Source organism: Oncorhynchus clarkii, unplaced genomic scaffold (genome assembly GCF_045791955.1).
Source record: "Oncorhynchus clarkii lewisi isolate Uvic-CL-2024 unplaced genomic scaffold, UVic_Ocla_1.0 unplaced_contig_13801_pilon_pilon, whole genome shotgun sequence".
Lineage (NCBI taxonomy): Eukaryota > Metazoa > Chordata > Actinopteri > Salmoniformes > Salmonidae > Oncorhynchus > Oncorhynchus clarkii.
In genome coordinates this window covers 48,542-68,138 of record NW_027258523.1, presented here as the reverse complement: position 1 = coordinate 68,138, position 19,597 = coordinate 48,542, and the positions used below count along the sequence as shown (strand labels likewise).

General features: G+C 42.2%; 2 protein-coding genes across 2 annotated transcripts in view; both read left to right on the top strand.

The window, feature by feature from the left end:
- Positions 1 to 433: 433 nt before the first annotated feature.
- LOC139397175 (Fc receptor-like protein 5) lies at positions 434 to 9,104 on the top strand (the record flags this gene model as incomplete). The annotated part of the gene is made up of 6 exons (XM_071144046.1): positions 434 to 694; positions 1,446 to 1,748; positions 2,964 to 3,224; positions 6,021 to 6,263; positions 7,064 to 7,339; positions 8,752 to 9,104. Coding segments are annotated over 6 exons (1,697 nt in total), but the record flags the coding sequence as incomplete, so codon positions are not given.
- A 481-nt stretch (positions 9,105 to 9,585) lies between these two features.
- The window catches only part of LOC139397174 (Fc receptor-like protein 5), a 46,411-nt gene continuing 36,399 nt past the window's right edge, over positions 9,586 to 19,597 (top strand). The window contains exons 1-5 of the mRNA XM_071144044.1: positions 9,586 to 9,601; positions 9,796 to 10,071; positions 10,455 to 10,697; positions 11,235 to 11,513; positions 12,418 to 12,657. Coding sequence (XP_071000145.1) covers positions 9,586 to 9,601; positions 9,796 to 10,071; positions 10,455 to 10,697; positions 11,235 to 11,513; positions 12,418 to 12,657 — 1,054 coding nt within the window. The remainder of the gene's footprint in view (positions 9,602 to 9,795; positions 10,072 to 10,454; positions 10,698 to 11,234; positions 11,514 to 12,417; positions 12,658 to 19,597) is intronic.

The following is a 19,597-nucleotide window of genomic DNA, read 5'->3' as shown; positions in this document are numbered from 1 at the left end:
AAAGAGCCCACACTAACCCTACCTACCCCACACTAACCCTACCTACCCCACACTAACCCTACCTACCCCACACTAACCCTACCTACCCTAAACTAACCCTACCTACCCTACACTAACCCTACCTACCCTACACTAACCCTACCTACCCTACACTAACCCTACCTACCCCTACACTAACCCTACCTACCCCTACACTAACCATACCTACCCCTACACTAACACTACTTAAACTTAGTTATTACTGACAGAGATGTCAGTCCTTATTCTGTATATTGGGGTGGCAGGTATCCTACCCTCATCACTAAGTTAAACAGCTAGAGAATAGCCTCTCTGCTGTGTTTCAGTATCTCTGTTAGAGTATTTAATAATTTACTTTAGACAACAAAACTCTCTCTCTCTCTCTCCCTCTCTTTCTTTGATCTCTCTCTTCCAGCCTCTCTGAGTGTCAGTCCTGACAGATCTCAGTTCTTTGAATTTGAGTCTGTCTCTCTGAGCTGTGCGGTTCAGGGGAAATCTGCTGGATGGAGAGTGAAGAGATCCATAGTCTCTGGGGAGCGTTCAGATTGTGGAAGAAAATGGGGAAAACCAGAAGGATCTTCATGCAACGTGTCACTAATAAAATCATACAGTGGAGTGTACTGGTGTGAGTCTGGATCTGGAGAACACAGCAACTCTGTCAACATCACAGTACCTGGTATGTCCACAAACACCATCTACTAACATTATTGTGTTTAGTGGTTCATCTGGTTTCAGATAGCTGATGTTATGTTTATATATGATGTTTATATATTATATACAGCTGGAGCCGTGATCCTGGAGAGACCTGTTTATATATGATGTTTATATATTATAAACAGCTGGAGTTGTGATCCTGGAGAGACCTGTTTATATATGATGTTTATATATTATATACAGCTGGTGCTGTGATCCTGGAGAGACCTGTTTTATATATGATGTTTATATATTATATACAGCTGGAGTTGTGATCCTGGAGAGACCTGTTTATATATGATGTTTATATATTATATACAGCTGGTGCTGTGATCCTGGAGAGACCTGTTTTATATATGATGTTTATATATTATATACAGCTGGAGTTGTGATCCTGGAGAGACCTGTTTATATATTATATACAGCTGGAGTTGTGATCCTGGAGAGACCTGTTTATATATTATATACAGCTGGTGCTGTGATCCTGGAGAGACCTGTTTATATATTATATACAGCTGGAGCTGTGATCCTGGAGAGACCTGTTTATATATGATGTTTATATATTATATACAGCTGGAGCTGTGATCCTGGAGAGACCTGTTTATATATGATGTTTATATATTATATACAGATGGAGCTGTGATCCTGGAGAGACCTGTTTATATATTATATACAGATGGAGCTGTGATCCTGGAGAGACCTGTTTATATATGATGTTTATATATTATATACAGATGGAGCTGTGATCCTGGAGAGCCCTGCCCTTCCTGTGACTGAGGGAGATTCTGTGACTCTGCGCTGCAGATATCAGGGAACTCACACTGACCTCACAGCTGATTTCTACAAAGATGGATCCCTCATCAGGACTGAGACTACAGGAGAGATGACCATCCCTGCAGTTTCCAAGTCAGATGAAGGACTCTACAAGTGTAACAACTCTGAAGGAGAATCACCAGAGAGCTGGATGACTGTGACAGGTGAGAATATGAGAAACCTTGACATTCAGATTATCTGGTTCTTCTTTACACTGTTAAGAGGTGCTGAAACCTGCATTATAAACTGGGTGGTTCTTCTTTACACTGTTAAGAGGTGCTGAAACCTGCATTATAAACTGGGTGGTTATTCTTTACACTGTTAAGAGGTGCTGAAACCTGCATTATAAACTGGGTGGTTCTTCTTTACACTGTTAAGAGGTGCTGAAACCTGCATTATAAACTGGGTGGTTCTTCTTTACACTGTTAAGAGGTGCTGAAACCTGCATTATAACCTGGGTGGTTCTTCTTTACACTGTTAAGAGGTGCTGAAACCTGCATTATAATCTGGTTGGTTCTTCTTTACACTGTTAAGAGGTGCTGAAACCTGCATTATAAACTGGGTGGTTCTTCTTTACACTGTTAAGAGGTGCTGAAACCTGCATTATAAACTGGGTGGTTCTTCTTTACACTGTTAAGAGGTGCTGAAACCTGCATTATAAACTGGGTGGTTCTTCTTTACACTGTTAAGAGGTGCTGAAACCTGCATTATAAACTGGGTGGTTCTTCTTTACACTGTTAAGAGATGCTGAAACCTGCATTATAAACTGGGTGGTTCTTCTTTACACTGTTAAGAGGTGCTGAAACCTGCATTATAAACTGGGTGGTTCTTCTTTACACTGTTAAGAGGTGCTGAAACCTGCATTATAAACTGGGTGGTTCTTCTTTACACTGTTAAGAGGTGCTGAAACCTGCATTATAAACTGGGTGGTTCTTCTTTACACTGTTAAGAGGTGCTGAAACCTGCATTATAAACTGGGTGGTTCTTCTTTACACTGTTAAGAGGTGCTGAAACCTGCATTATAAACTGGGTGGTTCTTCTTTACACTGTTAAGAGGTGCTGAAACCTGCATTATAAACTGGGTGGTTCTTCTTTACACTGTTAAGAGGTGCTGAAACCTGCATTATAAACTGGGTGGTTCTTCTTTACACTGTTAAGAGGTGCTGAAACCTGCATTATAAACTGGGGGGTTCCAGTCCTGAATGCTGATTGGCTGGAAGCAATGGTATATGAGAAACGTATAGCACAGGTATTACAAAGCCTGTCTGTCTGTTTGTCTGTCTGACAAAGCATTTATTTTTATGCTAAACGGAGCTCTTCTTCTCATTCTCTCTCTCCTCCTTCCACCTTCCTCTCTCTCCTCCTCTCTACCTTCCTCTTCCTCTCTCCCTCTCTCTCTCTCTCTCTCTCTCTCTCTCTCTCAGTTCTCTCTTATCCAGCATCTCTGAGAGTCAGTCCTGACAGATCTCAGTTTTTTAAATTAGAGTCTGTCTCTCTGAGCTGTGAGGTTCAGGGGAACTCTGCTGGATGGAGACTGAAGAGATACACAGTCTCTGGGGAGCGTTCAGAATGTGGAAGAAAATGGGGAAAACCACAAGGGTCTTCATGCATCGTGTCACTAATACCATCAGACAGTGGAGTGTACTGGTGTGAGTCTGGGTCTGGAAAACACAGCAACGCTGTCAACATCACAGTACATGGTATGTCCACAAACACCATCTACTAACATTATAGTGTTTAGTGGTTCATCTGGTTTCAGGTAGCTGATATTATGTTCATATATTATATACAGCTGGAGCTGTGATCCTGGAGAGACCTGTTTATATATAATGTTTATATATTATATACAGCTGGAGCTGTGATCCTGGAGAGACCTGTTTATATATTATATACAGCTGGAGCTGTGATCCTGGAGAGACCTGTTTATATATGATGTTTATATATTATATACAGCTGGTGCTGTGATCCTGGAGAGACCTGTTTATATATGATGTTTATATATTATATACAGCTGGAGCTGTGATCCTGGAGAGACCTGTTTATATATAATGTTTATATATTATATACAGCTGGAGCTGTGATCCTGGAGAGACCTGTTTATATATTATATACAGCTGGAGCCGTGATCCTGGAGAGACCTGTTTATATATTATATACAGCTGGAGCTGTGATCCTGGAGAGACCTGTTTATATATTATATACAGCTGGAGCTGTGATCCTGGAGAGACCTGTTTATATATGATGTTTATATATTATATACAGCTGGTGCTGTGATCCTGGAGAGACCTGTTTATATATGATGTTTATATATTATATACAGCTGGAGCTGTGATCCTGGAGAGACCTGTTTATATATGATGTTCATATATTATATACAGCTGGAGCTGTGATCCTGGAGAGACCTGTTTATATATGATGTTTATATATTATATACAGCTGGAGCTGTGATCCTGGAGAGACCTGTTTATATATTATATACAGCTGGAGCTGTGATCCTGGAGAGACCTGTTTATATATTATATACAGCTGGAGCTGTGATCCTGGAGAGACCTGTTTATATATTATATACAGATGGAGCTGTGATCCTGGAGAGACCTGTTTATATATGATGTTTATATATTATATACAGCTGGAGCTGTGATCCTGGAGAGACCTGTTTATATATTATATACAGATGGAGCTGTGATCCTGGAGAGACCTGTTTATATATTATATACAGATGGAGCTGTGATCCTGGAGAGACCTGTTTATATATGATGTTTATATATTATATACAGATGGAGCTGTGATACTGGAGAGACCTGTTTATATATGATGTTTATATATTATATACAGCTGGAGCTGTGATCCTGGAGAGACCTGTTTATATATGATGTTTATATATTATATACAGATGGAGCCGTGATCCTGGAGAGACCTGTTTATATATTATATACAGCTGGAGCTGTGATCCTGGAGAGACCTGTTTATATATGATGTTTATATATTATATACAGCTGGTGCTGTGATCCTGGAGAGACCTGTTTATATATTATATACAGCTGGAGCTGTGATCCTGGAGAGACCTGTTTATATATGATGTTTATATATTATATACAGCTGGAGCTGTGATCCTGGAGAGACCTGTTTATATATGATGTTTATATATGATATACAGCTGGTGCTGTGATCCTGGAGAGACCTGTTTATATATTATATACAGCTGGTGCTGTGATCCTGGAGAGACCTGTTTATATATGATGTTTATATATTATATACAGCTGGAGCTGTGATCCTGGAGAGACCTGTTTATATATTATATACAGCTGGAGCTGTGATCCTGGAGAGACCTGTTTATATATGATGTTTATATATTATATACAGATGGAGCTGTGATACTGGAGAGACCTGTTTATATATGATGTTTATATATTATATACAGCTGGAGCCGTGATCCTGGAGAGACCTGTTTATATATTATATACAGCTGGTGCTGTGATCCTGGAGAGACCTGTTTATATATTATATACAGCTGGAGCTGTGATCCTGGAGAGACCTGTTTATATATGATGTTTATATATTATATACAGCTGGTGCTGTGATCCTGGAGAGACCTGTTTATATATTATATACAGCTGGAGCTGTGATCCTGGAGAGACCTGTTTATATATGATGTTTATATATTATATACAGCTGGAGCTGTGATCCTGTAGAGACCTGTTTATATATTATATACAGCTGGTGCTGTGATCCTGGAGAGACCTGTTTATATATGATGTTTATATATTATATACAGCTGGAGCTGTGATCCTGGAGAGACCTGTTTATATATTATATACAGCTGGAGCTGTGATCCTGGAGAGACCTGTTTATATATGATGTTTATATATTATATACAGCTGGAGCTGTGATCCTGGAGAGACCTGTTTATATATGATGTTTATATATTATATACAGCTGGAGCTGTGATCCTGGAGAGACCTGTTTATATATTATATACAGCTGGAGCTGTGATCCTGGAGAGACCTGTTTATATATGATGTTTATATATTATATACAGCTGGAGCTGTGATCCTGGAGAGACCTGTTTATATATTATATACAGCTGGAGCTGTGATCCTGGAGAGACCTGTTTATATATGATGTTTAAATATTATATACAGCTGGAGCTGTGATCCTGGAGAGACCTGTTTATATATTATATACAGCTGGAGCTGTGATCCTGGAGAGACCTGTTTATATATGATGTTTATATATTATATACAGCTGGTGCTGTGATCCTGGAGAGCCCTGTTTATATATGATGTTTAAATATTATATACAGCTGGAGCTGTGATCCTGGAGAGACCTGTTTATATATTATATACAGCTGGAGCTGTGATCCTGGAGAGACCTGTTTATATATTATATACAGCTGGAGCTGTGATCCTGGAGAGCCCTGTTTATATATTATATACAGCTGGAGCTGTGATCCTGGAGAGACCTGTTTATATATGATGTTTGTATATTATATACAGATGGAGCTGTGATCCTGGAGAGCCCTGCCCTTCCTGTGACTGAGGGAGATTCTGTGACTCTGCGCTGCAGATATCAGGGAATTCCCTCTGACATCACAGCTGATTTCTACAAAGATGGATCCCTCATCAGGACTGAGATTACAGGAGAGATGACCATCCCTGCAGTATCCAAGTCAGATGAAGGACTCTACAAGTGTACCATCTCTAAAGGAGAATCACCAGAGAGCTGGATGACTGTGACAGGTGAAAATATGAGAAACCTTGACATTCAGATTATCTGGTTCTTCTTTACACTGTTAAGAGGTGCTGAAACCTGCATTATAAACTGGGTGGTTCTTCTTTACACTGTTAAGAGGTGCTGAAACCTGCATTATAAACTGGGTGGTTCTTCTTTACACTGTTAAGAGGTGCTGAAACCTGCATTATAAACTGGGTGGTTCTTCTTTACACTGTTAAGAGGTGCTGAAACCTGCATTATAAACTGGGTGGTTCTTCTTTACACTGTTAAGAGGTGCTGAAACCTGCATTATAAACTGGGTGGTTCTTCTTTACACTGTTAAGAGGTGCTGAAACCTGCATTATAAACTGGGTGGTTCTTCTTTACACTGTTAAGAGGTGCTGAAACCTGCATTATAAACTGGGTGGTTCTTCTTTACACTGTTAAGAGGTGCTGAAACCTGCATTATAAACTGGGTGGTTCTTCTTTACACTGTTAAGAGGTGCTGAAACCTGCATTATAAACTGGGTGGTTCTTCTTTACACTGTCAAGAGGTGCTGAAACCTGCATTATAAACTGGGTGGTTCCAGTCCTGAATGCTGATTGGCTGGAAGCAATGGTATATGAGAAACGTATAGCACGGGTATGACAAAGCATTTATTTTTATGCTAAACGGAGCTCTTCTTCTCATTCTCTCTCTCTCCTCCTTCCACCTTCCTCTCTCTCTCCTCCTCTCTACCTTCCTCTCCCTCTCTCCCTCTCTCTCTCTCTCTCTCTCTCTCTCTCTCTCTCCCTCTTTCCCTCCCTCTCTCCCTCTCTCTCTCAGATCTCTCTCTTCCTGCCTCTCTGAGTGTCAGTCCTGACAAATCTCAGTTCTTTGAATATGAGTTTGTCTCTCTGAGCTGTGAGGTTCAGGGGAACTCTGCTGGATGGAGACTGAAGAGATACACAGTCTCTGGGGTGCGTTCAGATTGTGGAAGAAAATGGGGAAAACCACAAGGGTCTTCATGCATCGTGTCACTAATACCATCAGACAGTGGAGAGTACTGGTGTGAGTCTGGGTCTGGAGAACACAGCAATGCTGTCAACATCACAGTACATGGTATGTCCACAAACACCATCTACTGACATTATAGTGTTTAGTGGTTCATCTGGTTTCAGATAGCTGATGTTATGTTTATATATGATGTTTATATATTATATACAGCTGGAGCTGTGATCCTGGAGAGACCTGTTTATATATTATATACAGCTGGAGCTGTGATCCTGGAGAGACCTGTTTATATATGATGTTTATATATTATATACAGCTGGAGCTGTGATCCTGGAGAGCCCTGTTTATATATTATATACAGCTGGAGCTGTGATCCTGGAGAGACCTGTTTATATATGATGTTTATATATTATATACAGCTGGTGCTGTGATCCTGGAGAGACCTGTTTATATATTATATACAGCTGGAGCTGTGATCCTGGAGAGACCTGTTTATATATGATGTTTATATATTATATACAGCTGGAGCTGTGATCCTGGAGAGACCTGTTTATATATGATGTTTATATATTATATACAGTTGGAGCTGTGATCCTGGAGAGACCTGTTTATATATTATATACAGCTGGAGCTGTGATCCTGGAGAGACCTGTTTATATATTATATACAGCTGGAGCTGTGATCCTGGAGAGACCTGTTTATATATTATATACAGCTGGAGCTGTGATCCTGGAGAGACCTGTTTATATATGATGTTTATATATTATATACAGCTGGTGCTGTGATCCTGGAGAGACCTGTTTATATATTATATACAGCTGGAGCTGTGATCCTGGAGAGACCTGTTTATATATGATGTTTATATATTATATACAGCTGGAGCTGTGATCCTGGAGAGACCTGTTTATATATTATATACAGCTGGAGCTGTGATCCTGGAGAGACCTGTTTATATATGATGTTTATATATTATATACAGCTGGAGCTGTGATCCTGGAGAGACCTGTTTATATATGATGTTTATATATTATATACAGCTGGAGCTGTGATCCTGGAGAGACCTGTTTATATATTATATACAGCTGGAGCTGTGATCCTGGAGAGACCTGTTTATATATGATGTTTATATATTATATACAGCTGGAGCTGTGATCCTGGAGAGACCTGTTTATATATTATATACAGCTGGAGCTGTGATCCTGGAGAGACCTGTTTATATATGATGTTTAAATATTATATACAGCTGGAGCTGTGATCCTGGAGAGACCTGTTTATATATGATGTTTATATATTATATACAGCTGGAGCTGTGATCCTGGAGAGACCTGTTTATATATGATGTTTATATATTATATACAGCTGGAGCTGTGATCCTGGAGAGACCTGTTTATATATGATGTTTATATATTATATACAGCTGGAGCTGTGATCCTGGAGAGCCCTGTTTATATATTATATACAGCTGGAGCTGTGATCCTGGAGAGACCTGTTTATATATGATGTTTGTATATTATATACAGATGGAGCTGTGATCCTGGAGAGACCTGCCCTTCCTGTGACTGAGGGAGATTCTGTGACTCTGCGCTGCAGATATCAGGGAATTCCCTCTGACATCACAGCTGATTTCTACAAAGATGGATCCCTCATCAGGACTGAGATTACAGGAGAGATGACCATCCCTGCAGTATCCAAGTCAGATGAAGGACTCTACAAGTGTACCATCTCTAAAGGAGAATCACCAGAGAGCTGGATGACTGTGACAGGTGAAAATATGAGAAACCTTGACATTCAGATTATCTGGTTCTTCTTTACACTGTTAAGAGGTGCTGAAACCTGCATTATAAACTGGGTGGTTCTTCTTTACACTGTTTAAGAGGTGCTGAAACCTGCATTATAAACTGGGTGGTTCTTCTTTACACTGTTAAGAGGTGCTGAAACCTGCATTATAAACTGGGTGGTTCTTCTTTACACTGTTAAGAGGTGCTGAAACCTGCATTATAAACTGGGTGGTTCTTCTTTACACTGTTAAGAGGTGCTGAAACCTGCATTATAAACTGGGTGGTTCTTCTTTACACTGTTAAGAGGTGCTGAAACCTGCATTATAAACTGGGTGGTTCTTCTTTACACTGTTAAGAGGTGCTGAAACCTGCATTATAAACTGGGTGGTTCTTCTTTACACTGTTAAGAGGTGCTGAAACCTGCATTATAAACTGGGTGGTTCTTCTTTACACTGTTAAGAGGTGCTGAAACCTGCATTATAAACTGGGTGGTTCTTCTTTACACTGTCAAGAGGTGCTGAAACCTGCATTATAAACTGGGTGGTTCCAGTCCTGAATGCTGATTGGCTGGAAGCAATGGTATATGAGAAACGTATAGCACGGGTATGACAAAGCATTTATTTTTATGCTAAACGGAGCTCTTCTTCTCATTCTCTCTCTCTCCTCCTTCCACCTTCCTCTCTCTCTCCTCCTCTCTACCTTCCTCTCCCTCTCTCCCTCTCTCTCTCTCTCTCTCTCTCTCTCTCTCTCTCCCTCTTTCCCTCCCTCTCTCCCTCTCTCTCTCAGATCTCTCTCTTCCTGCCTCTCTGAGTGTCAGTCCTGACAAATCTCAGTTCTTTGAATATGAGTTTGTCTCTCTGAGCTGTGAGGTTCAGGGGAACTCTGCTGGATGGAGACTGAAGAGATACACAGTCTCTGGGGTGCGTTCAGATTGTGGAAGAAAATGGGGAAAACCACAAGGGTCTTCATGCATCGTGTCACTAATACCATCAGACAGTGGAGTGTACTGGTGTGAGTCTGGGTCTGGAAAACACAGCAACGCTGTCAACATCACAGTACATGGTATGTCCACAAACACCATCTACTAACATTATAGTGTTTAGTGGTTCATCTGGTTTCAGATAGCTGATGTTATGTTTATATATGATGTTTATATATTATATACAGCTGGAGCTGTGATCCTGGAGAGACCTGTTTATATATTATATACAGCTGGAGCTGTGATCCTGGAGAGACCTGTTTATATATGATGTTTATATATTATATACAGTTGGAGCTGTGATCCTGGAGAGACCTGTTTATATATGATGTTTATATATTATATACAGCTGGAGCTGTGATCCTGGAGAGACCTGTTTATATATGATGTTTATATATTTATATACAGCTGGAGCTGTGATCCTGGAGAGACCTGTTTATATATGATGTTTGTATATTATATACAGATGGAGCTGTGATCCTGGAGAGCCCTGCCCTTCCTGTGACTGAGGGAGATTCTGTGACTCTGCGCTGCAGATATCAGGGAACTCCCTCTGACCTCACAGCTGATTTCTACAAAGATGGATCCCTCATCAGGAATGCGACTACAGGAGAGATGACCATCCCTGCAGTATCCAAGTCAGATGAAGGACTCTACAAGTGTACCATCTCTAAAGGAGAATCACCAGAGAGCTGGATGACTGTGACAGGTGAGAATATGAGAAACCTTGACATTCAGATGATCTGGTTCTTCTTTACACTGTTAAGAGGTGCTGAAACCTGCATTATAAACTGGGTGGTTCTTCTCTACACTGTTAAGAGGTGCTGAAACCTGCATTATAAACTGGGTGGTTCTTCTCTACACTGTTAAGAGGTGCTGAAACCTGCATTATAAACTGGGTGGTTCTTCTTGACACTGTTAAGAGATGCTGAAACCTGCATTATAAACTGGGTGGTTCTTCTTTACACTGTTAAGAGGTGCTGAAACCTGCATTATAAACTGGATGGTTCCAGCCCTGAATGCTGATTGGCTGGAAGCAATGGTATATGAGAAACGTATACCACGGATATGACAAAGCATTTATTTTTATGCTAAACGGAGCTCTTCTTCTCATGATCTCTCTCTCTCTCTCCTCCTTCCAAACTTCCTCTCTCTTTCTTCCTCTCTACCTTCCTCTCTCGCTCTCTCTCTCTCTCTCTCTCTCCTCCAGCCTCTCTCTCTCCTCCAGCCTCTCTCTCTCCTCCAGCCTCTCTCTCTCCTCCAGTATCTCTGAGTGTCAGTCCTGACAGATCTCAGTTCTTTGAATATGAGTCTGTCTCTCTGAGCTGTGAGGATCAGGGGAACTCTGCTGGATGGAGAGTGATGAGGAACGCAGAGAGAGGGAACCATACAGAGTGTAATACTGACTGGGGAAAACAACAAGGGCCTTCATGCAACACGTTACTAATACCATCAGACAGTGGAGTGTACTGGTGTGAGTCTGGGTCTGGAGAACACAGCAATGCTGTCAACATCACAGTACATGGTATGTCCACAAACACCATCTACTAACATTATAGTGTTTAGTGGTTCATCTGGTTTCAGATAGCTGATGTTATGTTTATATATGATGTTTATATATTATATACAGCTGGAGCTGTGATCCTGGAGAGACCTGTTTATATATTATATACAGCTGGAGCTGTGATCCTGGAGAGACCTGTTTATATATGATGTTCATATATTATATACAGCTGGAGCTGTGATCCTGGAGAGCCCTGTTTATATATGATGTTTATATATTATATACAGCTGGAGCTGTGATCCTGGAGAGACCTGTTTATATATGATGTTTATATATTATATACAGCTGGAGCTGTGATCCTGGAGAGACCTGTTTATATATGATGTTTAAATATTATATACAGCTGGTGCTGTGATCCTGGACAGACCTGTTTATATATGATGTTTATATATTATATATAGCTGGAGCTGTGATCCTGGAGAGACCTGTTTATATATGATGTTTATATATTATATACAGCTGGAGCTGTGATCCTGGAGAGACCTGTTTATATATGATGTTTATATATTATATACAGCTGGAGCTGTGATCCTGGAGAGACCTGTTTATATATGATGTTTATATATTATATACAGCTGGAGCTGTGATCCTAGAGAGACCTGTTTATATATGATGTTCATATATTATATACAGCTGGAGCTGTGATCCTGGAGAGACCTGTTTATATATGATGTTTATATATTATATACAGCTGGTGCTGTGATCCTGGAGAGACCTGTTTATATATGATGTTTATATATTATATACAGCTGGAGCTGTGATCCTGGAGAGACCTGTTTATATATGATGTTTATATATTATATACAGCTGGAGCTGTGATCCTGGAGAGCCCTGTTTATATATGATGTTTATATATTATACACAGCTGGAGCTGTGATCCTGGAGAGCCCTGCCCTTCCTGTGACTGAGGGAGATTCTGTGACTCTGCGCTGCAGATATCAGGGAATTCCCTCTGACATCACAGCTGATTTCTACAAAGATGGATCCCTCATCAGGACTGAGATTACAGGAGAGATGACCATCCCTGCAGTATCCAAGTCAGATGAAGGACTCTACAAGTGTACCAACTCTGGAGAATCACCAGAGAGCTGGATGACTGTGACAGGTGAGAATATGAGAAACCTTGACATTCAGATTATCTGTTTCTTCTTTACACTGTTAAGAGGTGCTGAAACCTGCATTATAAACTGGGTGGTTCTTCTTTACACTGTTAAGAGGTGCTGAAACCTGCATTATAAACTGGGTGGTTCTTCTTTACACTGTTAAGAGGTGCTGAAACCTGCATTATAAACTGGGTGGTTCTTCTTTACACTGTTAAGAGGTGCTGAAACCTGCATTATAAACTACTGGGGTCCAGCCCTCAATGCTGATTGGCTGGAAGCCGTGGTATAAATGTTATTAGTCACATGATGCTGCCACCACCATGCTTCAAGACCTCACAGTGACATGCTGACTGACCAGCCCTTAACCAACAGGTGTAGACCTCACAGTGAAATGCTGACTGGCCTGCCCTTAACCAACTGGTGTAGACCTCACAGTGAAATGCTGACTGACCAGCCCTTTCCTCCAAGATCGCATAGCAGTTCAGACGTCTTTTGTCCTCGTCTTGTCGTGTCCTGTATATATATATATATTTACAACTTTTTTCACATACATTTTATTTTTATTTTCCATCAACTCATCTTCTAAACACTCTCCTGCAACCAGCCTCACCAATTTATATTTATAAAAAAAGTATTATTTACCTCAGATCTGTAATCCTCCAAGAAGCTAGCCAGAAACTCCAAGAAGCTAGCCAGAAACTAGCCAGAAGCTAGCCAGGAGTTAGCCCAGAAGCTAATCCAGAAGCTAATCAGAAGCTAGTTAGCTTCTTTACTGGCAAATCGTTAGTATTCAGCTAACCACGGTTTGTGGTCATCAGATATCCTTTAGCTCGAAAATCTATCGAAAATCTATCGCCAGTTTTGTACGGCGCAGCGCGGCTCGGAACGGAACATACCGGACCAATTTTTCTCTCCATGTCCCTGGATTTCAACTGCTCTCTGGACATTCATACCCGGATCTCACAGCTAGCTAGCTGCTATCCGTGTGACAGTCGGCTTTCGTCGATTCCGGAGCAAACATCGATTGTTCCGGTGCTAGCCAGCTCCGTCAATCACTCCTGAGTTCCATCATTCACTCCTGGGCTGCAGTCACCTATCCGGACCCGTTTCACTGCCTACGCGGAGCCCCACCGGGCCTTCACAACTGGACTGCCGACGTTATCTACCTGAAGGAGATCCGGCTGGCTCCTCCGTCGCGACGTTACCTGAACGCCCATCTGCGGCCCGCTAACCGTTAGCTGTCTTACCGGCTGCTATCTGAATAGACAATCGGACAATTTATTTATTTTTATTATTATTATCTTTTCTTCTTGGGCCTCTATAACTATATCTATTGTTCTTATTTTTGTTGTTGTTGTGTGATTTGGATTCATCCCCTCTACCACACGGAACCCCACTAATCTACTGACCGAACGCAAGAGGTGGCTAACAACAGACTCCATCCTATGCTAGCTTGCTACCGATGGCCTGGCTAGCTGTCTAAATCGCCGTGAACCTCAACCAACCTCTCCACTCACTGGACCCTTTTGATCACTCGACTAAGCATGCCTCTCCTTAATGTCAATATGTCTTGTCCATTACTGTTCTGGTTAGTGTTTATTGGCTTATTTCACTGTAGAGCCTCTAGTCCTGCTCACTATACCTTATCCAACCTATTAGTTCCACCACCCACACATGCAATGACATCTCCTGGTTTCAATGATGTTTCTAGAGACAATATCTCTCTCTTCATCACTCAATACCTAGGTTTACCTCCACTGTATTCACATCCTACCTTACCTTTGTCTGTACATTATACCTTGATGCTATTTTATCGCCCCCAGAAACCTCCTTTTACTCTCTGTTCCAGACGTTCTAGACGACCAATTCTTATTGCTTTTAGCCGCACCCTTATTCTACTCCTCCTATGTTCCTCTGGCGATGTAGAGGTGAATCCAGGCCCTGCAGTGCCTAGCTCCACTCCTATTCCCCAGGCGCTCTCTTTTGACGACTTCTGTAACCGTAATAGCCTTGGTTTCATGCATGTTAACATTAGAAGCCTCCTCCCTAAGTTTGTTCTATTCACTGCTTTAGCACACTCTGCCAACCCAGATGTTCTAGCTGTGTCTGAATCCTGGCTTAGGAAGACCACCAAAAATTCAGACATTTTAATTCCAAACTACAACATTTTCAGACAAGATAGAACTGCCAAAGGGGGCGGTGTTGCAATCTACTGCAAAGATAGCCTGCAGAGTTCTGTCCTACTATCCAGGTCTGTACCCAAACAATTTGAACTTCTACTTTTAAAAATCCACCTCTCTAAAAACAAGTCTCTCACCATTGCCGCCTGCTATAGACCACCCTCTGCCCCCAGCTGTGCTCTGGACACCATATGTGAACTGATTGCCCCCCATCTATCTTCAGAGCTCGTGCTGCTAGGCGACCTAAACTGGAACATGCTTAACACCCCAGCCATCCGACAATCTAAACTTGATGCCCTCAATCTCACACAAATTATCAATGAACCTACCAGGTACCTACCCAAAGCCTTAAACACGGGCACCCTCATAGATATCATCCTAACCAACTTCCCCTCTAAATACACCTCTGCTGTCTTCAACCAAGATCTCAGCGATCACTGCCTCATTGCCTGCATCCGTAATGGGTCAGCGGTCAAACGACCTCCTCTCATCACTGTAAAACGCTCCCTGAAACACTTCAGCGAGCAGGCCTTTCTAATCGACCTGGCCGGGGTATCCTGGAAGGATATTGACCTCATCCCGTCAGTAGAGGATGCCTGGATATTTTTTAAAAATGCCTTCCTAACCATCTTAAATAAACATGCCCCATTCAAGAAATTTAGAACCAGGAACAGATATAGCCCTTGGTTCTCCCCAGACCTGACTGCCCTTAACCAACACAAAAACATCCTATGGCGTTCTGCATTAGCATCGAACAGCCCCCGTGATATGCAGCTGTTCAGGGAAGCTAGAAACCATTATACACAGGCAGTTAGAAAAGCCAAGGCTAGCTTTTTCAAGCAGAAATTTGCTTCTTGCAACACTAACTCAAAAAAGTTCTGGGACACTGTAAAGTCCATGGAGAATAAGAACACCTCCTCCCAGTTGCCCACTGCACTGAAGATAGGAAACACTGTCACCACTGATAAATCCACCATAATTGACAATTTCAATAAGCATTTTTCTACTGCTGGCCATGCTTTCCACCTGGCTACTCCTACCCCTGTCAACAGCACTGCACCCCCAACAGCAACTCGCCCAAGCCTTCCCCATTTCTCCTTCTCCCAAATCCATTCAGCTGATGTTCTGAAAGAGCTGCAAAATCTGGACCCCTACAAATCAGCCGGGCTAGACAATCTGGACCCTTTCTTTCTAAAATTATCTGCCGAAATTGTTGCCACCCCTATTACTAGCCTGTTCAACCTCTCTTTCGTGTCGTCTGAGATTCCCAAAGATTGGAAAGCAGCTGCGGTCATCCCCCTCTTCAAAGGGGGGGACACTCTTGACCCAAACTGCTACAGACCTATATCTATCCTACCATGCCTTTCTAAGGTCTTCGAAAGCCAAGTCAACAAACAGATTACCGACCATTTTGAATCTCACCATACCTTCTCTGCTATGCAATCTGGTTTCAGAGCTGATCATGGGTGCACCTCAGCCACGCTCAAGGTCCTAAACGATATCTTAACCGCCATCGATAAGAAACATTACTGTGCAGCCGTATTCATTGATCTAGCCAAGGCTTTCGACTCTGTCAATCACCACATCCTCATCGGCAGACTCAACAGCCTTGGTTTCTCAAATGATTGCCTCGCCTGGTTTACCAACTACTTCTCTGATAGAGTTCATTGTGTCAAATCGGAGGGTCTGTTGTCCGGACCTCTGGCAGTCTCCATGGGGGTGCCACAGGGTTCAATTCTTGGACCGACTCTCTTCTCTGTATACATTAATGAGGTCGCTCTTGCTGCTGGTGAGTCTCTGATCCACCTCTACGCAGACGACACCATTCTGTATACTTCCGGCCCTTCTTTGGACACTGTGTTAACAACCCTCCAGGCAAGCTTCAATGCCATACAACTCTCCTTCCGTGGCCTCCAATTGCTCTTAAATACAAGTAAAACTAAATGCATGCTCTTCAACCGATCGCTACCTGCACCTACCCGCCTGTCCAACATCACTACTCTGGACGGCTCTGACATAGAATACGTGGACAACTACAAATACTTAGGTGTCTGGTTAGACTGTAAACTCTCCTTCCAGACCCATATCAAACATCTCCAATCCAAAGTTAAATCTAGAATTGGCTTCCTATTTCGCAACAAAGCATCCTTCACTCATGCTGCCAAACATACCCTTGTAAAACTGACCATCCTACCAATCCTCGCCTTTGGCGATGTAATTTACAAAATAGCCTCCAATACCCTACTCAACAAATTGGATGCAGTCTATCACAGTGCAATCCGTTTTGTCACCAAAGCCCCATATACTACCCACCATTGCGACCTGTACGCTCTCGTTGGCTGGCCCTCGCTTCATACTCGTCGCCAAACCCACTGGCTCCATGTCATCTACAAGACCCTGCTAGGTAAAGTCCCCCCTTATCTCAGCTCGCTGGTCACCATAGCATCTCCCACCTGTAGCACACGCTCCAGCAGGTATATCTCTCTAGTCACCCCCAAAACCAATTCTTTCTTTGGCCGCCTCTCTTTCCAGTTCTCTGCTGCCAATGACTGGAACGAACTACAAAAATCTCTGAAACTGGAAACACTTATCTCCCTCACTAGCTTTAAGCACCAACTGTCAGAGCAGCTCACAGATTACTGCACCTGTACATAGCCCACCTATAATTTAGCCCTATCAACTACCTCTTTCCCAACTGTATTTAATTTATTTATTTATTTTGCTCCTTTGCACCCCATTATTTTTATTTCTACTTTGCACATTCTTCCATTGCAAAGCTACCATTCCAGTGTTTTACTTGCTATATTGTATTTACCTTGCCACCATGGCCTTTTTGCCTTTACCTCCCTTCTCACCTCATTTGCTCACATTGTATATAGACTTGTTTATACTTTATTATTGACTGTATGTTTGTTTTACTCCATGTGTAACTCTGTGTTGTTGTATCTGTCGAACTGCTTTGCTTTATCTTGGCCATGTCGCAATTGTAAATGAGAACTTGTTCTCAACTTGCCTACCTGGTTAAATAAAGGTAAAATAAAATAAATAAAAATTAACCAAAATAACAATAACGGGACTATATGCAGGATATTATGGTACTAAATAAAAGTGGAGGCTATATACAGGTCATTACGGTACAGAGTCAATGTGGAGGCTATATACAGGGTGTACCAGTACAGAGTCAATGTGGAGGCTATATACAGGGGGTACTGGTACAGAGTCAATGTGGAGGCTATTTACAGGGGGGAACCAGTACAGAGTCAATGTGGAGACTATAAACAGGGGGTACCAGTACAGAGTCAATGTGGAGACTATATACAGGGGGTACCAGTACAGAGTCAATGTGGAGGCTATTTACAGGGGGGTACCAGTACAGAGTCAATGTGGAGGCTATATACAGGAGGTATCGGTACAGAGTCAATGTGGAGGCTATATACAGGGTATTACGGTACAGAGTCAATGTGGAGGCTATATACAGGTTATTATGGTACAGAGTCAATGTGGAGGCTATATACAGAGGGTACCGGTACAGAGTCAATGTGGAGGCTAAATACAGGGGGTACCGGTACAGAGTCAATGTGGAGGCTAAATACAGGGGGTACCGGTACAGAGTCAATGTGGAGGCTATATACAGGGGGTACCGGTACAGAGTCAATATGGAGGCTATATACAGGGGGTACCGGTACAGAGTCAATGTGGAGGCTATATACAGGGTGTACCGGTACAGAGTCAATGTGGAGGCTATATACAGGTTATTATGGTACAGAGTCAATGTGGAGGCTATATACAGGGGGTACCGGTACAGAGTCAATGTGGAGGCTATATACAGGGGGTACCGGTACAGAGTCAATGTGGAGGCTATATACAGGTTATTATGGTACAGAGTCAATGTGGAGGCTATATACAGGGGGTAACGGTACAGAGTCAATGTGGAGGCTATATAAAGGGGGTACCGGTACAGAGTCAATGTGAAGGCTATATACAGGTTAATATGGTACAGAGTCAATGTGTAGGCTATATACAGGGGGTACCGGTACAGAGTCAATGTGGAGGCTATATACAGGGGGTACCGGTACAGAGTCAATGTGGAGGCTATATACAGGGGGTACCAGTACAGAGTCAATGTGGAGGCTATATGCAGGGTATTCCGGTACAGAGTCAATGTGGAGACTATATACAGGGGGTACTGGTACAGAGTCAATGTGGAGGCTATATACAGGGTTACCGGTACAGAGTCAATGTGGAGGCTATATACAGGGGGTACCGGTACAGAGTCAATGTGGAGGCTATATACAGGGGGTACAGGTACAGAGTCAATGTGGAGGCTATATACAGGGGTACCGGTACAGAGTCAATGTGGAGGCTATATACAGGGGGTTCCGGTACAGAGTCAATGTGGAGGCTATATACAGGGGGTACTAGTACAGAGTCAATGTGGAGGCTATATACAGGAGGTATCGGTACAGAGTCAATGTGGAGGCTATATACAGGGTATTACGGTACAGAGTCAATGTGGAGGCTATATACAGGTTATTATGGTACAGAGTCAATGTGGAGGCTATATACAGAGGGTACCGGTACAGAGTCAATGTGGAGGCTAAATACAGGGGGTACCGGTACAGAGTCAATGTGGAGGCTAAATACAGGGGGTACCGGTACAGAGTCAATGTGGAGGCTATATACAGGGGGTACCGGTACAGAGTCAATATGGAGGCTATATACAGGGGGTACCGGTACAGAGTCAATGTGGAGGCTATATACA